We start from the raw sequence: 14419 nt of genomic DNA on the forward strand, positions 1-14419 counted from the left end.
GTGAGGGCAAGATAGCCTCGATCATCATGGAGCTGACATTTTAACAAGTTTTTTTTTTTTAAGTGAAAACCATTTAAGGGTAGAAATTAAAAAATGATTATAGTCCAATGACATGGTAAGGAATGAGCAAGGGGAGGGGAGGTTTTGATTCTCATTTTGAGTCTAGGTTATGAAGGCCTTGAAGTTCGAGAGGCAGCCTCAGTGGAGGCTAGGAAAGCATGCTTGGGGGAGGGTGAAGGACCCTCAGTGCAAGGCTACCCAATCCTGCTTCCTTCCCGAAGGCCACTCTGCCAGCTGGGCAAAGAAGGACTAGAGCTGCACCCTAGTGAAGAATGTACTAAGTTTGGCACTGTGACCCAGGGTCATAGACCTAGTGACTGGGCAATTAAGATCATAAGGACACGTTATGGCTGCTGCCTTGGACTTTGATTCTTTTTTTTTTTTTTTGGCTTTTTGGGTTACACCCAGCTTTGCACAAGAGTTACTCCTGGCTCATGCACTCAGGAATTACTCCTTGCGGTGCTCGGGGGACCACATGGGATGTGGGAATTGAACCCAGGTTGGCCACGTGCAACGCAAATGCCTTACCCGCTGTGCTATCTTTGCAGCCCCTGATTCCTAGTTTTGAGTAGCAGCTCAGATGCCATCCTTGGTGCCAGACAAGCAAGGAGCCCTGGGCAGGGACTCCTTGACCTCTCTTGGATTCATCTGTCTCCCTCAGTGGCGTCTTAACCTTTGCCTCGAAATTCTGGGCATAATGGATATATTTGGAACGTCTCTTTCCTTAAAGATGCAGGATTCATTCCTTCACACATTCATTTATTCATTCATTCTGTAAAGAGGAGGGGGAATGCAGCTGCTACCTTCCTGAAAATTAGATTGAAAAGACCGTCTATGGAAGCAACAAAAACTTTAAGTATTTAAACACTTGTATGCCTAGTCTTAAGGGCAACTGGGCAATAGAAATAAATCAAGAACCATAGCAATGTTATATCTTTTGATCCCAGTAATTATAAGCCAAGCAATTTAGGTCAAAGTTTTTTTTGTTTCCCTTTTCTTTTTTTAATGGGGGAAACAAGAAAACAACAAAGGCTTCACAATAGTCATAGTCAATCTATGCAAAGGGCTTTGGGAACTGGTTGTTTCTCCCTGTCTAGCCCTTTATAGGGCCCCTGTGAAATAGGTTCTCTGTCGGCTTTATGGTCGGAAATGAAGGGTTAAAGAGAGCAGATGAGTGGACCGAGTTTTCTCTTGGCAGATCCAGGCTCCGACCTTTGGGACATGCATCAGTAGGTTTGCTCAAAAATTTCAAGAAAAAAGTGACAATCTAGAAAGCACAGGAAGGGAATTAAAATTGAAAGCAAGAACTAAACAATCTGTTCCTGAAGTGTTTCACACATTTTAGTTAATTCCTAAAACAAACTCTAGGGAAACTGAGCCTCTCTGAGAGATGAGTTATAGAGCAGATTTCAGGCTCTGGCCCGGCTCTATCCAGGGCTCTGAGGTGGTTGGCGCTGCCGTTCTCTGCTTCACAAACATGCACTGCTGAATTATATATGAACACATGAACGCGTGGATGAGTGGGGTTAAGCCTCATCAGGATTCCATGGTGGATAAGTTTGTTCCCACTGCCTTGCAGTTTGCACAACACCATTGCCCCAGCCTCTCTCAGGGGAGTTGCAGCTTCCCTGGCTCCTCAGGCCACTTTCCCCACCCCCCAGTACCCTTCCCCTACAGGCTCACTCTGCTTTCTTAAGGGATTCCTTGCAAAGTGCCCTGAGCCAAATGAGTCTAGGGTAAACCAGGGATATAGGGTGTGGGCCTTTCACAATGGAAGGAAATGGGGCTCTTTCACCATGATGAAAGGTTCTGCCACCATAATAAATTGTCACTGTAGAAATATGAAGTGTTGGGAAATAGTTGTGCAGATCCAAAAATACCAACTGAAGCAGTGTGCTTTGACACGAATAAAGGTTGAAAGAGTACTGGACTGTATCAAAAGCAGACAGTCAGGTTAGTGTCCACAGAGAAACTGATAAAATTATGGAGCTAATCAATTGGGTCTGAGTTATGGATATCTCGTATAACCGTGGGTTATTCCCATGGTCCAAAGGAGGTGTATTGGTATTGAGCCTTGGTTTTGCTTTACTCCACTTAAACAATGAACAAGGTGATACTAGCAGACAAGGCAATTGGTTGTAAAAAGCAAAAGAAGACAAGCAGATAAAGCACTTAGTATAGTGCCTAGAACTGAGTAAGGATTCCAAAAAATGTTCCCTAGTCATACTGATTAAATTACAATTAAGTGCACAGTACTTTATGTAAACATCTTTTTAAAAATCCTTCTTATTTTTTTGACATAACTTTTAAAGCTACCAAGATTATCTCGCCCGCATGACAGAGCCTGGCAAGCTACCCGTGGCATATTTGATATGCCAAAACCAGTAACACCTAGTCTCACAATGGAGATGTTACTGGTGTCCGCTTGAGCAAATCGATGAGCAATGGGATGACAATGACAGTGAGAGAACTTTTAAAGCTTGGGCCCCAACAGGGATGGGATTACATTGATGCAGAATGGTGAAGACAGAAATCGTAAACAAATACACTCAGCATTTCTGTCAGGGTTGTGGTTCCTGTTTCCTCTTCTAGGCGTCCCACCAGGGTAGTGATAGAGTTTACTCATGGGTTCTTGGGTTATTCCCACAGTCCAAGGAGGTGTATTTCTTTCACCCTTACCCAGGAAATTCATCCTATTTCTGTTGTCATCACTATTTCTTTGATGAGCTGAAACTCCCCCTTGTCTGTGTTGCACCCCAGAAATAAAATAAAATGGGCATCATCCCCATTCAGTTAAGTGTAAAAGAAGAGGGTCCTTGCGAGTAGAAGACCCTGCCGACAATGAGAATGAGTACCTCATGGTTGCAGAATTCTGCGCTAAACTGAATGCTCATAAATTAAGGATATTTCTGCATTTGTTGGATGTCTGGGTGAGAAGGCCTATCTATGGGGCTGTTAAAGTACATGAACTCTATCTACCTTTGGCTCAAACAGTAGGTTTCTATGGACCAGAGATCATTTAAGAACATAAGTTGGTGTGTTACAGTAATACGCTTAAGTTCTTGAGATCATTCTATTAGCATCCAGGTATGCAAAACATTGGCTCCCTTTGTTTTGTTTAACTTGAAATAGATAAAGATTATAATATAGTAGAGAGCTCCAACATCATTTTTGAAAATTTTGGCTATACCCAGTAGTGGTGCTCAGGCTGACTCCTGGCTCTGCGTTCAGGGATCACTCCTGGCAGGGCTCTGGGGACCATGTGGTGTGCTAGGGATCGAATCCCTGTCAGCTATGTGCAAGACAAATGCCCTACCTGTCCCCTGCCCCAACATCATCTTTAAGTATGATAAGGTAAAAGTCTGAGGATTGTATATGTCTTGAAAAAAAAAGGTCACCGGTTCTCTAGATCCACAAATCCTTGGAAGTTGTATCAAACTTTCCAGGGCAGGAAAATCCATTCTTTCATTAGACTTTTTTCAGTAGGTCCCTTGTTTCCAAAATACTTAGAACCATTTACTTCCATTATTAGCAAACTAAAAATGGGGGGGAGGGGTAACATTGTAATAATTTTCCATGTTAATTTCCAGAGGTAACAACCCCTAGAGAGAGGTAACAGTGTAATTATTTTTACTTCAGTGTTAATCCCCGGGGGAAAAAAAAATCTGAACGTTTCATGATAGGATTAGGATGAGCGAATTAGTTAGAATGTTCTGTTTAGTAGTAATCATTTATGTTTGAACGGTGAACAGAGCTAGGAAAATAAATAATGAAGAGGCTTTTCCCGCTGTCACATCCAAGTTGGGTTTTTATTTATTTATTTATTTTTGCTCACTCGACATTTCTATTGAGAGCAGACTCCAGAAAAAAAAAATTAATTTATCTGCAAGCGCTATGCGTGGCATGGTACAAGTCTCAAGTGGCGCCAGATTTCTGTTCTTAGACTGCTCATTTAAACGCCTCCCAAGGGCGCTTCCACGATACCATCGCAGGCGATAACGGTGCACCTCTTGGCTCTTGCCTGCCAAACGCATCTGCCTTGCTCACCTCCCAAGGGACGGGCTCAGTACCTGGCCCGGGCGGGCTGGGGAAAGCGAACACTGCCTCCTAGCCAGTTCTAACCTAGCCAACCCAGATCCAGAAGACGGTGGGATGTGCCCACTCTCAAGAGTTCAGCAAACACTCAGTGCTCGGGCTTTTTGGGTTCCGAGTTCCCAGTCTTGGCTATTTCCGATTCTCTAAGCCGTGGCAGGTCTTCGCCCCCTGCGCGACGCTTCGTTTTCACTCTCTGCAGAAGGAGAAGGCGGGAGGTGCCCGAGCCACCCTAGAAAGCGACCCAGCGCCTAGGTGTTGCCCCTTTAAGGGCGGGAAGGCGGCGGGCGTGGCCGCGCCCCCTTCCTCTCTCCCCCGCCCCCACCTCCCCGCCCGCGCGACCACCTGTCTCCGGCCTTGCCCCGCCCCCTCGGGGGAGGGGCGTGGGAAGAGGCGGCGGGGAGGGGCGGCCCGAGGATTTACCTTGCGGGTCGGGCGCCTGGCGCATGCGCAAGGCCGGACAGGTCCGCGGCGCCCTCACTTCCTGGCATTCCCCCCTCCCCCTGCTCGCGTTACCCTGTACATCCGGGTCACTTGCCCTCCCCGCTCGGAGCCGCTGCTCGCCGCCACCGCTGCCGCCGCCGCCGCCGCCGCCGGCTCTCGTCGCCGCTCCGCCGCAGGGGCAGGTGCGGAGGGGCTCCCGGTCGGGCCGCCGCCGCCGCCCCGCTCCGGGCCCGGGGCTCCCCCTAGCGCCGCTGCGCCGCCGCCGAGGCCAGAGGAGGGGCGGAGGAGCGCGTCTGCGAGCGCCCGGACGCTCGGGCGGAGGGTGAGCGGTTTTTTCCCCTTTCCACCCTTCCCTCGCCTCCCTCCCGCCGAGCCTGCGCCGCGACCCCATTTTGGTGGCGGAGGGGCGCGCCGCGACCCGGAGCTTCCTCCTGCCCCCCCCCCTACACACACACACACACACACACACACACACACACACGGCCCACCCCGATCTCCCCCATTAGCGGGCGCTGCACACACACACACACACACACACGGCCCACCCCGATCTCCCCCATTAGCGGGCGCTGCACACACACACACACACACACACACACACACACACACACACACACAGCCCACCCCTCTCCCCCTCATTAGTGGGCGCTGCGACCCGGAGCTTCCTCCTGTCCCACCCCCTCCCCTTACACACACGGTCTCTCGCTCGCTCGCTCGCTCTCGGGCCCACCCCTCGCTCCCCCCTCGGCGGGCGCCCCCCGCCCCGCCCCCGCCGGCCCGCCCGGCGCCCATTCATTCGCATCGCTCTCCCTTTCTTCCGCCCCTGCCTTCCGCTCGCGCCCGGAATCCCGCCGCCCGCCGCCGCCCCTGCCCGTGACCAGCCGCCGCCCCCGCCGCCCTCTGCCCGCCGCGTGCCGGTCTCTCGGCCCCGGCCCCTCGGTCCACACCACACCCCCTTCTCGCTCTCGTGACTCCGCCACGCCTCGCCCCGCCGACACCGACCCCCACCACGACCCTAGCCTCACCTGTGCAGGGCCCCCCCCCCCCCCCCCGACCCTGCCCCTGTCCGTGTGCTGCCGCGTGTGCACCTTTGCATGCTCTTTGAATTTCAAGTCCAAAGTTCTCCCGAGCCCAGGGTGTGGTCCTAGTACAGTTCCAAAACGCAGTTTCTGCTGGCTGGAATCGCCCCCAATCTATAGGACTGTCAGACTCGTGTAAGTGGCCCTTCCTGGGGCTCCTGTGTGTCTCCGTGTATATCTGCCTGCAGTTTGGGGCCATACCAGATTCTCTCTGTCTCTCTCTGTCTCTCTCTCTCTCTCCTCACCTTTCTCTTCCTCCCTGTCACCCCCTCTCTTTCTCTTCCCGACCCCTCTCCCTCTCCCTCTCTTACCCTCCTCTCTCCCTCTTTTACCTCCTCTCTCTCCTCTCCTCTCCCTCTCTCCCCCCTTCTCCCCCTACTTCTGAATGTAAAATTGGGGCAGACTGTTACTCGTCTGAACTCCAGATTCCTGTTCCGAGACCGATTTACAGCATTACCTGTTAATACTGTTTGCTGTTGCGATTATCTTATCTGTCAACAACAGTTATTGAGTGTCCCCCGGTGTGCGGAATACTTGATGGAATTGATGGAATGTCTGAGTTCTTGCAGTACCACCAAGTGTTTTGGATAAGACCCAAGACTTTTGGAATCAGTCTACATTCTCCCCCCCCCCCCCCACCCCTCCTTACCCCCAGTAAATTTGTCCTTTGCTATCTTTTTTAAAACTCCCGAATCTTTACCTGGAAAGTGTGTAGTTGGCCAGCTTGTATAGTTTAGGCAGTTGGGTAGACTGATACTTTAGAGGAGTGCTTTATCTAAATTTTAATCACTCGGGCATTTAGGGACGTTTAGGGACTTCCTGCAGATCTTTTAGGCCAATTTCCTTCCAGAAAAGTGCTGTCGTCTTTTTAATTTTTTAATTAATAGTAGAAACAGAAATTTTGTGTTTAGAGTGTGAAAGAAATTGGGACCTACTGGATAGTCCGCTTGTAAAGTGGTTGCAGTTGACTAGAACTGCCTGTATCAGCATTCATGAAATGAAAGGAGGCAATTTCTTGACTTTTATCATCAATGGTAATGAACCCCAGAGAAAGGTCTTAGTACTGAAACAAACCTACTGCTTAGTGACATGTATGTACATATATATGTATATACATATATATCTATAAATCTCTGTATAGTTCCTACCATTTTTAATGGCATCTTCTCTATTCCTGCTGGAAAGCTAAGGTTTTGGATAACTGCTTTCATAGGAAGTTTTCTAAGAGTTGGGATAACTGCTTTACACAGGGAAATTCTGTTTTTCAAAAAATTTAAACAAATTTTATTTTGGGGCCATTTTGACTCTGCACTAAGGGCGCAGTCCTGGCGTGGCTCCAGGGCACGAGATGGGATACTTGAGCGTGGAATTGAGTTGGCTGCATGCAAGACAGACCTTACCTCTGTACCACCATTCCGGCCCCTTATAGGAAGATTTCTTCTTTCTTTCCCCTATTTTTCTTTTTGGCGTTTTGAGTCACGCCCAGCGATGCTTAGGGCATACTCCTTGCTCTGCACTCAGGAATTACTCCTGGTGATGCTTGACTGACCGTCTGGGATGCTGGGATGGAAAACGCATCAGCCGCGTGCAGGGCAAATGCTGGACCTGCTGTACTACCGTTTCCCCTGGATAGGAAGATTTCTTAAACTCATTGTCAAGACGACCTTTTTTAGGGGTAACAGTTTGGTTACATAATATTTAAAAAATTTCCTTAAAACTAACAATTCTATCCCTGCTCAGAGGAAACTTTTGCTTTGTGAAATGTAGGATAGATGGGAGAAATTCTAGATACTTGATTACTGGGTAGATTCTAGATTTTTCTCTTCTAAGAAGGATTTGACTGAAGGAAGGCATTGTTACTCTATTAATTCTAGTTGTCCCAGCAAAAATATAATTTTAGGTGCAGACAAAAACGCACCTAATTATTTTGATAGGTAGCTTTTAAGTCACACTTAACATTTTTCTTTATTGTGCCCCCAGTGATCAAATTACATGTTAGTCGTGTCATTTGAGATTATTTGGCTTATACTTGAAACAGATTAATAATTGAGGGATAAAGAGGGATGCTTATTTTATTTTATCATAGTCTCCTTAGGCACGGCAGAGCCTGGGAAGCTACCTGTGGCATATTCAATTTGCCAAAAACAGTAACAACAAATCTCGCAATGGAAACGTTACTGGTACCCACTTGAGCAAATCGATGAACAAAGGGGCTACAGTGCTACAGTCTCCTCAGGGGAAGGAAAGTCAGCTGTCACTTATATGAAGTTATTTAACTCATTAAGTATTGATGCACCCAGTTATTAGAGCCTATAATTTTCTCTTTCACTGTTTAACATTTGGAAATATTTAATTATGTTGTTAGTGTTTGCCCTCTCTTATGTTTTTCTCTCTTCTTTTTTCCTTTTACCAGAATTCAGCACAGTGCTTGTCTGGTACACAGGAGATTCTCCATACATGTTTATTTTCGTTTTTCCTTTTTTTGGTTTTGGGCCATCTCTTGCAGTACTCAAAGCTTACTCTCAGCTCTGTGCTCATGGATTACTCCTGGTGGTACTAGGAATCCAGCCCTAGTTGGCCGCCATGTTAAGGCAAGTACCTTAACCCATTGGACTACCTCTCTGGTCCCTCTTTGTTTTGGGGCCACACCTGACTCTGTTCTCGGGGCTCATGCCTGGTGGTGCTCAGGGGATCACTGGTAGTGCTGGGGACTGAACTAAGGATATCTGGCCACAAGACAAATGTCTTGATACCTGTCCTCTCCATTTCTATTCTCAGTAAATGGTTTTGAATAATTGAATGAATATAAAGATTGAGTTTTTTGATTGGCATCATTTTTGTAATTCTGTGGCAAAAGTTTTGAGGAAAGACGTCGATTTGCACCCAGGTAGCTTGTGTATTTGTAAGCTTGCTATATTTGATTATTTAAATTGCTTTGAAGTCTTTGGGAGAGAAAGAACAATAGACATTGTAGTTTGTATTTTGCTTTATCAAGCGGATTTGTACCCTTAGAAAATGGATATTTGATACATATATCTTGGCAGCATTTATGAGCAATCGACAGTTCAATTTATTGTGCTTTCAGAGTTTCTAAAAGCGAGCATAAAAACTTCTGGATATGAGAGTTCATCGTTTATTATTATATAAGGTTAATTTTTCAAGGAATATTTTATCGTGTAGCTGAAATGGAAGGGATTATCCAATATTGTGATTTCAGTAGTGGTGATAATGGTAATACTAATTTAGACTTAGTGCTTACTGCTTACTGCTTTGCCAAATAATGGTTAAAGATGCTTACTGTTGAAGCTGGAGAGATAATACAGCAAATGAGGTACTTGCCTTGCATGTGGCTACCCCTGGTTCTGTCCCAGTTATCCCATATGGTCCTCAGAGCCTCACCAGGAATGATCCCTGAGCTCAGAGCCAGTAGTAAGCCCTAAGGCCCAAACAGTTCCCAAACTGGGGCCCAAACAGTTCCCCTTCTCTGCACCCTCTTCCCCCTAAAAAAAGATGCTTAGTGCTTACAGTAAAAGTGCCTAGCCCTTATCCAGTTAATTAAGGTAGGTATGTTTCTCACTTGTCAGTGTATCAGATTATGTGACTAAGATGACATAGTAACTAAAAGCTGGGTCTTGGCTCCTATTGCCAGATCCCCTATACATTAGGTTAGTTTTATGACAACTCTGCGAGGTGTAGATTAGTTGCTAGTTAAATTCTGATTAGCATTAGGAAAGTCAGACTTAGATTGCCTTAAGTAATTTGCTAAAGTATGTGCTTGTAAGTAGGATAAGGTAGGTTAGTATTTGAACCTAAATTTCTTTGACCTGTAGTGTTACCTTTTCAACAAAGTACCACTTTGAGGTTCTGTGGTTTGTATATTTTGTTTGTGTACTTTTACGTGGCAAATGTCAATTTTTTTTTTATTTGCCACACAGGATGATGTTCACTTACTCTCTACTCTCTGGTGAGCGCATACAAAATTTATAATGTCTTGTTCACTAACTGTAGCTTCACCCTTCCCACGCATGCAAATATATCAGAATGCAAATAAGTGTTATTTGTAAAGCTTTTTAAATAAGGAATTCATTCTCAGAAAGTTGTTTCTTTTAATACAGTTCTTGTGACACTTTCTGACACTGCTACCATATGTGAAAATAACTGTTTACAAAGGTATTGGGTGATTTTGTTTAAATTGATTTAACGCAAGGTGTATATTTGTAGCTGTTTTGAAAGATGATGTTCTGCGGTGCTTTTGTGTGATGCCAGAAAGTTTTCAATCCTGTACAGTTATTTTCTTGCCACTTAAGTAATCTCATTTGATGTATTCTTTAGTGCATGATGTCTGGTATGTATTAAACCCTAGACTGATACAGGTAAATTCTCAGATAATCCAAATTACTGAATACTAGTTTAGGTTTAAGTCAATTTCAGAAGACACTTGTTATAAAAAAAATTTGGCATAATCTGGATATTATTGTTTGGGGTTATGTATGCCATTTTTCTGTTCTTAAGGTAATAGAGTTTTGAACCCAGTAATTTAAATGAAATGAGAAATTGACTAGGTCATGAAAAGAAAAGGCTTTTGTATTTTGTTGATTCTTCCTTGTATGTCTATGCATTGTAAAAGTTTTTGTATGGATGGCCAAAAATGCTGTATTTGTGTTCTGATTTGCCCTTGTGTAATAGTGAAGATGTTCAGATTTTAGTTTTTGTTTTCAGAGCAACACCCAGAGGTGTTCAGGACTTATTCCTGGCTCTGTGATCAGGGATCACTTCTGCCTGTGCTTGGGACATTATATGTGATATGCGGGGTTGAATCCAGGTCATCTGCATGCAAGCAAGTGCCCTACTCACTGGGCCATTGCTCTCCCTAGCCTCAGATTTTAAAATGGAAATAATAGTGTTTCTGTTATGTGCCTCACAATGCTTTTGTGAAACATTGTCTTTAATACTATGTTATAGGGATGGTGGAATAAAGTTTTATTAAAGTAATAAATTTTTAAGTTCAGTGACTTTCTATTGGTCACTTATTTCTTTGACATGTGATGTAGTAATTGGTATATGAATTGTACCCTAATTAGTGTTAGTGTTCCCTCCTTAGAGTAAAATAGAAGATAGAGAAAAGAGAACAATTTGAATTTTGTGCAGTGTGTTCTATAGGTACTTGATCTTTTGTGTCAAGATAAAATTCCATGCTGTGATGTCATCTGGAGAGTGGAAAGTGGACTAGGCCACAGGGAGAATGATAATAGGAAGAGGGAGAAGTTGAAGCCTAAAGTGAGAGATCACACACATCTTAGAATTACGACTAGTTTTATGTGCCAATAATGTAAAATGTAAAGTGGAAAAGGAACACATAAGCAAACTAGGACTGATTGCCTGAATCATGATCATTATTATTTTTTAATTTAATTTTATTTATTTATTTATTTTTTTTTTTGCTTTTTGGGTCACACCCGGCGATGCACAGGGGTTACTCCTGGCTCTGCACTCAGGAATTACTCCTGGCGGTGCTCAGGGGACCATATGGGATGCTGGGATTCGAACCCGGGTCGGCCGCGTGCAAGGCAAACGCCCTACCCGCTGTGCTATCACTCCAGCCCCAATTTTTTAATTTTATTTTTTAAAAATTGAATCATAGTTACAAAGTTGCTCATGATTGGGTTTCAGTCATACAATGTTCCAACACCCATCCCTTCACCAGTGTACATTTCCCATCACCAGTGTTCCCAGTTTCCCTCCCATCACCTTCCCCTTTTATGGTAGGCCCTCCTCTTCCTCTTCTTCCTCCTCCTTCCCTTTTTCCTCCTGTTGTTTTGCAATACAAGTACTGAAAGGTTGGCATGTATATCCCTTTACCTACTGAGAATCATATTATTAAATTCAGATCAGTATTACCTACTGAGAATCTTTATTAAATTCAGGTCAGCCAAATTTGGACTTCAGGCAGTAGGGATATAGAATTTTAAGTGTGGAGAGTGAAGTTCTCAAGTTTATTCTTTCAAAACATTGTTCTGACAGATTTTGGAGAACCAATTGACGGTAAAGTAGATTAATCATAGGGAAGCAAGTTCAGAGTTCTGTTGCTAAAGTCTAGGAAAACTTGGCAGTGATTGGTACTCACATTGACAATGGAGAGATGATGCTATATCTGTGATTTGCTGATTTCCTTGAGGTGGACTCAGTTGAACCAGTGATATGCTTCCAGTGATCCAAGTAGTAAGTAAGTTTCCCCAAAGGACTCAGTGGAAGTCGAGATGTTAAGTAAGGACTAAGGCAGAGCTGCTGTATTCTCAAATATTAGTTGGTTTTCTACGTGAATTGACCCAAAGTCAGAATCTTTTGGTCAGTGTACCTAATCCTCTCTAAGTAGGAATATCATACTAGATACTCAGGAGGCCTCCATTCGTGAGGCATTCTGTATCCACAGAACCCTTAGTGGCGGGGTAACAGCTGCTTTTCAGAAGGAGCATGCCAGATAGCTGTGTCCTGCAGGCAGAGCCTGAAACTCCTAGGGGCTGCCTCCTGTTAGTCCAAGAGCCTAAAAATCAGCAGTTACAGAAATTTAGGACTCAAAACAGCCTTTAGGGCTTGGGGGCGCTAAGATAGTAGCACTTTTCTATTTGTAGTCTTCCTTGACTAGGTGACTCCTTGGCATTATTTACAATTTGCAGAAGTACGACCCTCTAACACACCTCTTCAGGGTTGGGATGTGGAGACAATAACAACAGAACATTGAATTGGGCTAAAGTGTCCCACCCCCACAAATTACATTTTGTGTCCTTCCCCATGGCAAATTCTACCGGAACTTGATTAGCTGAATCTGGATGTCTTTTCCCTTTGTAGGATCAGATTGGATGGTGACCTGGGTCTCTAGATCCCAGAGAATTGTATACTTTTGAGTCCCTTGCTGAAGTTCCCTGGTGAGTCTCAGAAGGTATGTATGGTCTTCTGTCCCTCTTCGGGGTCAGGGAGGCCTCAACTCCATAATTTGCCATTTTTTTACTGTAAATCAGGAGTCTGAGGTAGAAAGGGGAAATAAAGAGGAGAGAGCAACACTGATTATACGAGTAACCTAGCCCTGCGTGCACTTTATTTTCATTTGCTTCCTTAGAGTTCATTCAAAGGAACTTTTAATGTTTTGGTTCATCTAAAATCAAGCTCTGTTTTGGCACCAAGGTTGTTATTACTTACCCAGTCTATTTTAGCTTTGGGAATTCCTTGGCTCGGTCATAGTCATGTTGCGTTTTAAAGGGAATGAGCACCAAGACACCATTTGGGTTACTGATTTTAATCTGTATCTTACAGTTCACTTTCTATTTTTGGAGTGGATGTGGGTTTAATTTTTGTGCTTCACTTGTTGATGTTCAGGTTGTACTCTTGGCTCTATGCTCAGGGATCACTCCTGGTAGTAATCGGGGACCATGTGGTTCCTGCCACATTAAGTGAACTGTTCAAATAATAGGGTTTAAATATATGGCTCTGTAAATCAGCATTTGTGTATTTTACTACATTATGTTCACAATCAGAAGTCTAATTTTTATCCACTTTTATATAGTTGACTCGTTTCATCAGATTTACCGTTCCCCCCTTTTTGGTAAGCACAACTTTTCTTATAGTCAAAAAGTATAATACCTTCTCTTTCTATCCATGTTGTTGCAGATGGTGAAATTTAACCTTTTTCTTTTTATAGCTGATAATATTCCAATACACACACACACACAAACACAAACACACACGCGCGCGTGCGCATAGTGCATTCTTATTCACTTATCTGTCAATATGCAGTTAGGTTGTTTCTGACTCTTGCTTTGGCCTTTATGAGTAATATTGTCAAGAACATGGGAATCAGTTTGTGTGTGTCTGTGTGTGTGTATTTGAATGAGTGTTTTTGTGATATCTTTCCAGAAGTGGAATAGCCATAACTATTCTTAATTTTTTGATTAATTTTCATGTTTCTACTTATTAAATATAACTATATCAGTTAATATTTCCAATAACAGTGTACCAGGGAACTCAGATTTTTTCCTTTTTTTTTATTGAACCATCATGAGATAACCAGCTACAAAGTTATTAATGATTGGGTTTCAGTCATACAATGTTCCAACACCTGTCCCTTCTCCCATGTACATTTGCTGCCACCAGTGTCCTCAGGTTCCCCCTCACCCCTCCAGCTTGGAATTCATATCTGTTATACTGAGCAGAAAGAAGATGCCTGCCTTTTCTCTGAAAGGATACGTTACATATTTATTGTACTGTGCAGTAAGTGTGCCTGTCCCTTGCTCAGAGGGAGACATATTTATCTTTTAAGTCTCTCTGTTACTCAGCTGTTCTTGAAAACATAGAGCAAAGGACAATGGGCACCTCTGCTTGTGCCACATTAAAAAATAAAAAGACCTTTTTTGCGACTGAGACAGTTCAGCAAGTCAGGAGTTTTATATTTGGCCCCACATTCCCCCTCTCAAACCCCAGTGCATCCAGGTGTAGCCGTGGAGGTTCCTGAACATCCCTGGTTGCCCTAGTGGTCCCTGGCACTTCACGCCCTGAACAGATGTATGTCCTTGGGCCCTGTGAGCAGGTCTGTATCCTTGGGCCTTAGCTTTGCACCGCTGGGAAGAGGCTGCTGAATACTCTTGGGAGGACCCCCTCCCGGAGGGGCGTGGCGCAGGGTGGGGGGGAATCCCACACTGATTGCTCAAAGGATGGAAGTGTGTGCTTTATATGGGGAGCCCCTGGTTCTTGTG

The 14419-nt window shown here is 44.4% G+C and overlaps 2 protein-coding genes across 10 annotated transcripts in view; one reads left to right on the forward strand and one right to left on the reverse strand.

Annotated features, from left to right (window-relative positions):
- The window catches only part of CYRIB (CYFIP related Rac1 interactor B), a 146081-nt gene that overhangs the window by 72584 nt on the left and 59078 nt on the right, over window positions 1-14419 (forward strand). For 4 of the 9 annotated variants that reach the window (XM_055125510.1, XM_055125507.1, XM_055125506.1 and 1 more), the window contains exon 3: window positions 12522-12612. The exons of 2 other annotated variants lie outside the window; for them this stretch is intronic. The gene's annotated coding sequence lies outside the window, so the exon portion shown is untranslated. Of the gene's footprint in view, window positions 1-4778; window positions 4919-12521; window positions 12613-14419 lie in introns of those variants that run through there. 3 more of the 9 variants (XM_055125509.1, XM_055125514.1, XM_055125511.1) reach the window with 3 other exon arrangements.
- On the reverse strand, window positions 3857-8134 carry LOC129401688 (homeobox protein Hox-D9-like). Its single transcript, XM_055124469.1, has 3 exons — window positions 8086-8134; window positions 4669-4970; window positions 3857-4348 (listed from the first exon to the last, which is right to left on the reverse strand). Exons 1-3 carry the CDS (start codon window positions 8132-8134, stop codon window positions 4244-4246), a joined length of 456 nt encoding a protein of 151 aa, XP_054980444.1. The 3' UTR covers window positions 3857-4243.

The sequence above is a fragment of the Sorex araneus genome, chromosome 2, assembly GCF_027595985.1.
Source record: "Sorex araneus isolate mSorAra2 chromosome 2, mSorAra2.pri, whole genome shotgun sequence".
Taxonomy (NCBI): Eukaryota; Metazoa; Chordata; class Mammalia; order Eulipotyphla; family Soricidae; genus Sorex; species Sorex araneus.

What these genes read in the sequence shown, in the direction of transcription:
- LOC129401688 (XM_055124469.1), bottom strand. Translation starts at nt 8,134, where the DNA reads ATGTATGGAGAATCTCCTGTGTACCAGACAAGCACTGTGCTGAATTCT. An exon ending in AAGCACTGTGCTGAATTCTG is followed by an intron (nt 4,971 to 8,085) that starts GTAAAAGGAAAA and finishes GTCGCGGCGCAG; the next exon opens with GCTCGGCGGGAGGGAGGCGA. An exon ending in AAGTGACCCGGATGTACAGG is followed by an intron (nt 4,349 to 4,668) that starts GTAACGCGAGCA and finishes CTCCTTCTGCAG; the next exon opens with AGAGTGAAAACGAAGCGTCG.